The sequence below is a fragment of the Actinia tenebrosa genome, unplaced genomic scaffold, assembly GCF_029948245.1.
Source record: "Actinia tenebrosa isolate PJP-AT-01 unplaced genomic scaffold, QUT_ActTen_1.0 PGA_scaffold13__45_contigs__length_12533684, whole genome shotgun sequence".
Lineage (NCBI taxonomy): Eukaryota > Metazoa > Cnidaria > Anthozoa > Actiniaria > Actiniidae > Actinia > Actinia tenebrosa.
The window spans coordinates 8769861-8780146 of NW_028292573.1; the positions used below are offsets into that span (position 1 = coordinate 8769861).

At 40.4% G+C, this 10286-nt stretch overlaps 1 protein-coding gene across 1 annotated transcript in view; it reads right to left on the bottom strand.

The window, feature by feature from the left end:
* Positions 1-8428, bottom strand: part of LOC116292316 (ADAM 17-like protease) — a 35562-nt gene extending 27134 nt beyond the window's left edge. The window contains exons 1-7 of the mRNA XM_089029264.1: positions 8296-8428; positions 7244-7367; positions 6122-6255; positions 5392-5480; positions 4405-4499; positions 3714-3793; positions 3200-3333 (exon numbers count right to left, since the gene is read on the bottom strand). Coding sequence (XP_088885390.1) covers positions 3200-3333; positions 3714-3793; positions 4405-4499; positions 5392-5480; positions 6122-6255; positions 7244-7367; positions 8296-8362 — 723 coding nt within the window. The 5' untranslated portion in view covers positions 8363-8428. The remainder of the gene's footprint in view (positions 1-3199; positions 3334-3713; positions 3794-4404; positions 4500-5391; positions 5481-6121; positions 6256-7243; positions 7368-8295) is intronic.
* Between the last annotated feature and the right edge of the window lie 1858 nt (positions 8429-10286).

Genomic DNA, 10286 nt, shown 5'->3' on the forward strand with positions numbered 1-10286 from the left:
AGTTTCTTAGCAATGTTCTCCTTTGCTATGTCTTCTGGGGTGCGGTCGTAACGCATTTGTGGCCCCCAGGCTCTTTTTAACTGTTTTGCGTACTCCACACGGCTTACAGCGGTGTAGATAAGGTTGCTCCAACACAGCCGCTGGTCTATGATCCATAAGGTTTCTTTTATGGTAAGCCCCTGCGCGCTGTGGACTGTCATGCAGTAACCTAAGCGCCAATCTGGGTGGGAGGTAATTTTTTCCACCTTTTCTATGGGTACCCAGGCTTTATCATGTGTTACAGCATTTTGTAGTTGGATGTCGGTACCAGGTACCCAGACATCTCTTTTTTGCATTCGGGTATCGTGGGGTTTGTAAGAAACAGGTACGGGATGTGTAGGGAAGCGCTCTCGGTGTATATTTAGCAAGTCTTTCTGTATGCGAGACTGTGATGCGCGTTTGCTGCTTAGCACCAAATCCTTTGGATGCCATGTGTGAAGGAAGTCCTCGTATTTCTTCGCTCGTACCCTCTTGCGTAGTATCTTGTTTTGTTCCGCGTCACTAAGGCCCCGAAGTTCTGCTTTCAGGTTTCTTATTTGATCCTTACTGCGGTAGTCGGTGTTAATTTCTTCGGAGTGGTCTACCATTTCTTTTAACCATTTATGGGGCATCTCTCCGGTTATTGGAGGAGGCTGGCAAGGATCTCCGGCGAATATCACTTGACACTTTCCACGGAGGAATTCTACAAATTCCTGCAGGATTTCTAAAGGAACGGTGCAAATCTCATCCCAAAGTATCACCGGGGGTATGTCGTGGATGGCTTCTGGTACCCACTTTTGACCATTCCAGCGGAAGAAGCTGTGGTAGGTCTGCGCGTCGTAACCCATCTCCGTTAATTCTCTTTCCAGACGGTGCGTTGGCGTTAACACCTTTATCTTTGGAAAGAGTTCCAAAACCCTGGTAGTTTTACCACTGCCTCCCGTTCCGTAAAGGTAAGAGAAGCGTTGGTAAGAGATTGGGTCCGCAACCGACGGTAGAGGCTCCCCGGTTGGTTCCACGCTACCGTAAAGATGTTCTCCGTGATATTCTACACGGCCTCTCCATGCTTTTATCTCCTCATCTTTGACGCGCCATTGACCACTTTCTGCGAGTTCATCGGCAGTGTAGAACTCCTGCATCTTCTCTAACACTTCTGGCTTTACATACAAGGAATCCGTGGCTACGCGTGGGATGTCCTCTTTGTCAAACCGTAGCAGCATTGCTAAGAGATTGATGTGCGCATATGCTAGCATGCTGGCACGCAGATGGTAATACTGTGGTCGATGGTCTTGGTAATAACACAGCGCATTCCATTTCTGTTCTTTTTGACCTTCTATGAAGTAGTCCCATTTCTCTACGGATACCATTGTTCCTTGGTCATGTGCACGTTTTATGAGGAAGCTTAGCTCACCGGCGTCTGTTATTAAGCGTCGCTGCATGTGTTTTTCGCCTTCTTTTGCGCCCTGTGTGAATTTACCTATGACCACACGCGCTGTGGGGTTGTGCTCTGGAAGCCATTGTGTAAAGGCGCTATGGCAGAGTATGGCTTCATGCGCTGTGTATTTTAAAAGCTTGCGCTCTTCGAGGAACTTCAGTAGGGGTATGGGTATCCATTCTTTCTCCTGCAGGTGCTTCCCATACCACGCGTAAATTATGGGATGTAAGTCTTTAGCTAACTCCAAGGTGGTCAGTCGTACGAATCCAGTTGCTGGGGCGTCGTAGTAACCCGGTAGTGACACCCTAAAGAATTGGGAGTCTGGATGTCCGTAACGGTCATAATACTCCTTACAATCCCCAAGGCCTTTGAAACTGGCGGGGTAACAGTGTTTCATATCCAACGACACGTACTCGTCTTCGTTGTACTCCATATTCCAAAGACCGCCGTGACCGTGTTCTACGCAAGCTTTGGAGATATCTTTGAACTCTTTTGGGGTAGGTTTCCAGCCGTTCCTTTTCTTCGCGACTAAGAAGTCCAAGCTGCGAGAGCTGAGCACTTCGTCTGAAAAGTCCTCACCAAGGGTTTCGCAGGCGCTTTTAATGCGTTGATGTTCCACTTCTGGTCGGTATAAAGTACCATCTTGCGTCATGAATTGACATCCTTCTGAATCCATTAACCAAATAGAATTCTCATGAACTAATTCTGTCAATGGGGAATTCTTATAGACCTTTGTCTCCTTCTTTCTTGGGAACCTCAACTCCCTCCACGCGTGCGCGTTATGTTGGTAAATGACTATGGGAGCACCTTTGCCTTCGTATTTATGCGTTCCTGGGTAAATAAAGCCGTCGGTGATATCTTTCACATGGATTCGCCTTCCTAACGTGGTTTCCAACTTCTTGATGTTTTCGATGGTTCCTCCAGTTTTACGAGTAGAATGCTCCCATTTCCTGATGGCTTCTCTTCTTTTTGGCGTAAGCTTACCACCCCGAGAGGAATCCTCGAAAAACTCCCTAACCAGCTTCCCAACGCAGTTACCAGGATGTCGCATTGGTTTAAGCTTCTTAACGTCCGGCTTCTTAATTTCGTATGCACCGTAGATGACCACGGTAACCGGGTAAGCGACCTCGTAGAAGAGCATGTCTATTCCCTCAAGTGCTCCCGGTCGTGTGTGCTTATTCAAAACGAACAGGTTCTGCTTACCAGACGCTCTGATAGGATTACGACCCTTTTCTATTATCCACTCACCGTCTAAGTACTTTACGAATGTCAACTCCAAACGGTAGTCACCGGCCGGCATTCTGTTGATTATCTTTTCAGCCATTTTGTGATTCATAGTTTTGTCTGTCTTTCCCTCCATAAATGTAGCGAAGACAAAGTCAGCGTCTGAGTTATCCATCACCTGATTTCCGAGCCTGCGCACAGTTTTGTTTTGAATGTCGTTGATGGTGGCCATGTATATCTAAGGAATATTTTAACCTCCGTTTGCGGTAAATCTGCTGTACCCGTCTTCGTAAATCCGCGAGTTAAACCCGTATATCTTTGGCATCGATCGCGAGTCCCCCCCCCTGCTGCTGTTCACTCATTCAATGATCCATCAATCCATCACCCATCGGTTCACTCATTCAATGATCCATCAATCAATCACCCATCGGTTCACTCATTCAATGATCCATCAATCAATCACCCATCGGTTCACTCATTCAATGATCCATCCATCAATCAATTTATTTATTAATGTCCTACCATGTAGTTGATAGTATTCTTCTCATCGCTGTCCCCCATCTCCTTGTAGAATCGATAGTCAGCAACAAGAGCTAATGGACATCGTAACTTGGTTGGTAGCGCTGCACGGCGATTTCTTTGATTGTCGTCTTGGTCTGTAACATAGCAATAAACAAGAACTTTTATACTTTTATCTTTTTTATTGTTTTTTTTCTTTTATCGTAACAATTTTACCATTTACCTATTCACTTCATGTAGAATGAATGCTGAAAATATTGATTTTTGTGACATAGGCACTTCAAACAAACCACAATCAGTGTCATAAGCACAGAGACATACATGTCTGTATGGCTAATTGAAATTAAAATTTCATTTTTGTGATTTCATTAATGGAGTATTGAACAACCAAAAATCCAATATGAACTGAAAAATGCTCCTGTGTAGTGGTCATGCTTCATGTTTTTTGACGGTAAAAATAAATGCAGATGAAATACTATTTATTGAATTCTTGATTTCTGTTTCTTAGTGTACTTACTACTTTGGGTAGTGTTAATGTCGTCTTTAATTTCAGGGGATGTGTTGCCACAAAAGCTGTATTCTTTCTGACCATCGCTGCTGTTAGAAAAAAACAAATGTATTCAATAGACTGATAAAAATAGTAATCACCACCATCACCATCACTTCCTCCTCCTCCTCCTCATCATGATCATCATCATCATCAACATCATCATCATCCTCCTCTTCCTTCTTCTCCTTATCATGATGATCATGATGATGATAATCACTATCCTCCTTGATCATGATGATGATAATCACCATCCTCCTTCTTCTCTTCCTCCTCCTCTTCCTCTTTATCACTTCCTAAGTGCTTTATCACTGAACGGAGCACAGAAAAAGCTGTTGTATTCATTTTATCATATAGCTACTAATTTTTTTTCTGTGTTGAATTTATTTACACAAAAAGAAAGACAGTCTCAGGATCTAGCAGCACTTCACACATGCGGATGGTGTCAGCACTGTGCTCCGTTCACTAATAAAGCACAGTTTTCGACCAATTAGCACGTGCTTATTATCCTAACTATATAATAAAACATAGTAAAGCACCTACAGTGTACATACTTTATATGCCCATATATAATGTACACTTAGGTAAGCTGACCCAATAACCCCTTGAAAACCATGCAGCAAAATAATTACTACTGAAATGACTGGCATACTGCACTAACCTTGGTTTGTGAAAAGTGACGTTAAACTTGACATCAGAATGTCGATAGGATATCATTTGATCTTTGCTAGAATTACTGATGTGTCTCCATGATGGCTAAAAGATTATTTCGATACAATTACTTCTGATTTTATTTACTGGTAGTATGTACATACTTATTAATAATACTACGCGCCGTACAGTGAATATTTCTACAAGTTTTTGATTTCTTTTTGACATCTTTTTGACAAGTTTTAATTTTGCTCTGTACCGCTAACCAATTAGACATCAACGCTTCACCTCGATGTTTGAATAGGCAGAGTTTATACATCAACAATGTTCTTACCAGGCCACGCCATTGCGGGATTCGCGCATAAAAATCAGAAATGGCACGCAAATATCAAATCTATGCGCCCCTAGGGGCGCATGAATTATCCAAAGAATACTTCCTGATAGTTTTAAAAGATTTAGAGTATTTTTGAAATAATAAAAGTCGCATTATGTTATTGTCGATAAACAAGGTGAAAGTCCACATGAAACGCCACGAATCGAACATAGCCGCCATCGCCAAGACGTCTGGGATTAGCCTGTGTTAACTGCCTTTGTTTATTGATGGCCCAAGTATGGCTGCCCAGCGAAATTTTATTGTGTTGTCATTACTAATAAAACTGTCTTACATTGTTGTAGATTTGCAACAGAGTTACTGGCTAAAAACATTATTATTCATTGTTTTAAAATTTTGGCCCATCCAGTTTTCTAAATGGCCCCTAAATTTCGGATTGGTGGGCCCTTTGACCCCCTAAAAGAAATTCCTGGTAAGAACACTGCATCGATGTAAAACACCAAAATATAATTGGTTAGCTGTCCAGATAGAGAGATCGATTAAAACTTGTCAAAAACTTGTGGTGGGTGGAACTAGCCCCCTTGGTCCCCCTGCCTATGTCCCTGCTTATTTAGAAGGGAGCTCACAAGCAAAGAAGGTGCCCCTTCTCAGTCGTAGCATACTTACCTCTACTATGTATGTCTCATTGCTTGTTGCTATTGTAGCTGTCATCAATCCATCTTTTAGATGTGCGCTGACATGAGAATCACTTTCTCCTTCATAATGTAATTTTTAAAAATAAATTAAATTTATTGACAACGATGTCATAATCTTTCTTACATCATATCAGGGCACAGATATCTCACAGATTGGACCCTGAAACAACCTTTGGGCTGATCTAAGCCAGGGCATGGCTAACTCACAGATTGAACCCTGAAACAACCTCTGGGCTGATCTAAGTCAGGGCATGGCTAACTCACAGATTGAACCCTGAAACAACCTCTGGGCTGATCTAAGTCAGGGCATGGCTAACTCACAGATTGAACTCTGAAACAACCTCTGGGCTGATCTAAGTCAGGGCATGGCTAACTCACAGATAGAACCCTGAAACAACCTCTGGGCTGATCTAAGTCAGGACATGGCTAACTCGCAGATTGAACCCTGAAACAACCTCTGGGCTGATCTACATGTCAGTCAGCGCACGGCTAACTCACAGATAGAACCCTGAAACAACCTCTGGGCTAATCTAAGTCAGGGCACAGCTAACTCACACATCAAATTCAAATTTTGTTTTAGGTATTGTGAAGGGAGGATAACTGGAGAACCCGTATGAAACCTCAGAATCAAGGGAGAAAGCCTAGAGGTTGAACTACTGCAAATATTTTTTCATCAAATATTTTACTATGCATCAACTTACCCTCTACATAGCCTTTGTAGAATCTCAGTTTATCTATCGATATTCTTTCCTCTTTCCCTTCACTTGTTACAGAAAAGGCTTCAAAATTCTTAGAAAATAATCCTTCATTTGGAGATAGATGTAACAGAAATTTCCTGAAAGAAAAGATATCAATAGACATTTTTCAAGTATTCCTTGATTACAGACTCATTTACTCAGGGTTAGCCTCGTATCAGTGTCTAAATATTCACAAATACCAACGGTAAAGTAAAGAATGCACAACTTCAACAATACAAACACTTTGAAACTCAATGGACCTTGAATGGAAAACATGAATATTCTGCACAAAATCGAGGCTAACCCTTTGCAAATGAGTCTGTAATGGAGAAAGACAGCGGTAATTTGCAACTTGAAAATGGTCTACAGTATTACTTAAATTACTATAACTTTCTATGCACATTGATCATTAATTAAAAGTGTCTAAACAGACTTTCTTGTAAACCTTTGGTGTAATGTTTACCCATTTCCAACCATGTGTCATTCTCCTTAGTATCATTTCTTTGTTTAATAATTGCACAGGAGAAGAACCATGAATATGGATACAACTCAAACAAAGAATCTTATTCTCAAGAGAATAGCATGTGGTACAAAATGAGAAAACATTATGCCCAAGTGAATAAATGTATTTTTGCGGCGCAAAAATTAAAGAGCCTCCATGTTGGTTGATCTAACAAAAGAAACTAATAAGGAATGCTTTTTTGTCATCAACCAACATGGCAGCTATATCGTAAAATGCATCCCAAGAATAGTCCCCTTCACAGTTCCCTGCTCCATCTTGAAAGGTAACCATGCCTTTGCATGGAAGCAAGACGAACGGTGAGCTTGCAATGATAGAGACATGTGAATAATCTATTGTCCAAGGTGTTAAAAAAAGGTGTCTATCATTGCAAGCTAACCGTTCGTCTCGCTTCAGTGCAAAGGTACCACTACCTTTGAAGATAGCTGAGGGAACTATGAAAGGGAATATTGTTTCACATTCAGAACTATTGCCAGTGAAAGTTGATGAATAGTGGCACCTTCTTGACCAACGCGAAGAAAGAAAAAATGTATGTGGAGGTCTTGGCGTACATAAGTTTTGCTTACCTTCCTAAAGTTTTAAAAGAAATAACTTTGTCAATAACACCATCCTCATTTCTTCTTGTCACTATGTTATTGATATCAGCTTTTTCTAAGGTATTGTAGTCTTTAAGAATATCCTTTAGGTTAGCTGCGAGAAAAGTAATGCAAACATCAGAAAACTAGCTTCTTTTAGGCTGCAAACACTGCCCGTCCTGTGCTATCAACCAAAGTATTCTATTGCTTGGTATCAATCAGCTGAATGAATCTCATGAATCTCATTACCAGCCTACAATGACAGGCAAACACTGCCCGTCATGTGCTATCAACCAGAGAATATTCTATTGCTTCGTAACCATCAGCTGAATGAATCTCATGAATCTTATTACCAGCCTACAATGACAGGCAAACACTGCCCGTCATGTGCTATTAACCAAAGAGTATTGTATTGCTTGGTATCAATCAGCTGAATGAATCTCATGAATATAATTACAAGCCTTCGATGACAGGCAAACATTGCTGTAGAAAGAGGCTGCATTTATTTAAAAAATCCTTGAAAACGTTTCTAGAGACAGATCATTCTACAAAAATTTCTTAAAGAAAATTTTGCAATTTCAGCGGGAAAATTAAGAAAAAGATTCCACAAAGGATCAGCTTCAAACCAGAATTTGAGGTTATTAATATACTAACATAACCCTGACCGTACAAAAATGTCTTTCTACATTGAGATATGCTAAATTAAGACAATAAAAAAAGCTAGGATTATTTCTAAGCTTAACAAGCGGTTCTAAGTGTCAGAATTCTAATTTTGAGACCTGTTCGAACAAGACATTTTTAACTCTTCAAAGACCGATAGCTGGTCTCTAACTCGTCTTTGCGGTAATACTGTACCTAAATAAAACCCTTTTAATGTTAACTAAGTGCTTTGTTTAGTAAATAATCTAGCAACAGAATCAAAACGCTTGTGATTTTGAGAGCTCAGGGTGAAATTTCAACTTCGGTCGAGCCAAAAGTTTTGACTTATAATCCTTAATTTTTGATCAAAATATCTCAAATACACGATAAATGGCAAGTCTTACCTTTAGCACAGCTTGTGTAGAGCAGGGAAAAAGCAAAAATTCGTAATATTTTGATAAATGTGGGCATTTTTAAGAGAATTTATTCAAGAGAGTAGCATCAGTCAAAACATCCCGACAAAATATTGGCTGGAGATTGTCCAGTCTATCAGATGAGGAAACACAGGGAGCCCAAGCCATGCATCAAAGGAACTTACGGTACAGGGTCGGGTTGTGCGAAGGGTGGATAGCGCAATCCGACGGATAAATCTTTTCTCGCGCCTAGCTCAGTGCAGTATTGGGTGTCCATAGTTATCATTTTTATACACAAATAGCTGGCAAACAGACAGGGAATTCTTTTTTTTTTAATTTGACTCTTAGTTTTGGAGATATTTAAGTACAAAATCCAGGATTTCACTTCCAGAGAGGGGGGGGGGGGGGTGGTCCGGATTACCCCACCCCTTCTATCTAGATGACAATTGTGTTGACTTCATCCCTATTGCCTTTCTCATTTCAGACAGCTGGACATTTCCTTGAGAATATATTTATTTTGCTTTTCTAGACGATTTAGAGAAAATACTCTAAACAGCTGGCAAGATGTTTTTTTGCGGGCGCTGTGTGGCAAGAGGTCCACTGTTAGCCCGGGGTACCCCTCCCCTGAGATGTATTGGTATCAGCATAACTATGATAAACACCGTAGCAACGGGCCCAGCTTGAGTGGGATGGAATTAGCCGGTGTTCAAGAGTTCATTGTCAAAAATCGTCACAGTCGATCAACAGCAGCTGCCTCTCTACATGGTTGTATACCCCTGGGTGATATCCTTAAACATAACTCTTTTTATTTGACTAGTAAACCGTTAAGACCCCTTAGCGAAACCGTCAAGCTATTCATTTCGCAAGACAGGTCATGTTTATCAAGAAAATCATTTAGATGTAAACAAGGACTATGTATGATCGCTAATTAAGGGAACAATGACTATTTTCAAAATGATAATTTAATATTAAAGTGCGCAAGCCATCAGCAAGCAAAACGGGCTAACAAAATTTCTCTCTCTGCGCTATTTTCAAGCCAAAGCGAAACAAGAGAGATGGCGTCCTTTTTTAGCACAGTGATGGGAAAATAGGCGCTAAAACCCATTCAAGAGTTCAACTTAAGATTTAGCAGTAATGATAAAAGGGTAAATTTTACACCGAGAAAAGATGAAAAGATGAAAAAACTTACTGACGTTTCGGACGCTGGTCCTTCGTCGAAGTAAGAGGACCCCGACGAAGTACCAACGTCCGAAACGTCAGTAAGTTTTTTCATCTTTTCACGGTGTAAAATATACCCTTTTATCATTACTGTTTCATTAGAAACACCGACGTAGCTCACACTAGTTTATAGCTAGTTATATCCAAGGGCGGATCCAGGGGGCAAATGGGGAGCTGAAGAATTAGATGGGTTTTTTTTAATTGTTTTCTGTTGTGTTGACGGAAGAAACTCAATTAGCACCCCCCATTAACTCAATTAGCCCCCCCTTAAATTTTGTCTGGATCCGCCCTTGATCTTTTCTTAATTATTTAGCGGCTGCAGTTATCATAAAATGGCAACTGGCTTCCTTTTACAATAGCTGCGGAAATTCAATTTCCTGTTCGCTTGCGTCAGACAAAAAATTGTATTGGTGCAAAACATATATAAATTCCTGGAAGTATGTAAACTGTGACGCATTCGCATAGTTAATTGAATTCAATTATTTAGCTTTCAATTAACTTTTCTTAACAGTTGGCACCTTTTTCAACGAAGTTAAAAAGAAAGAATGTGACGCTTCATTTCATTCACGAAAACCAAGTTGTTTTTCATAATTAACGTCAACAACACCCAAACTTCCTAAGAATTCCAACACTCTAAGAAATGCCGAAGGCAAATTGAACGATATGGATACTGCTTAAGCATGTCATGATCTAAATATGGCACTTGTATTCTTTAAAACAATAGGAATTTTAAGTGTCTTTTTGGAAAAATTTACATTTTTATT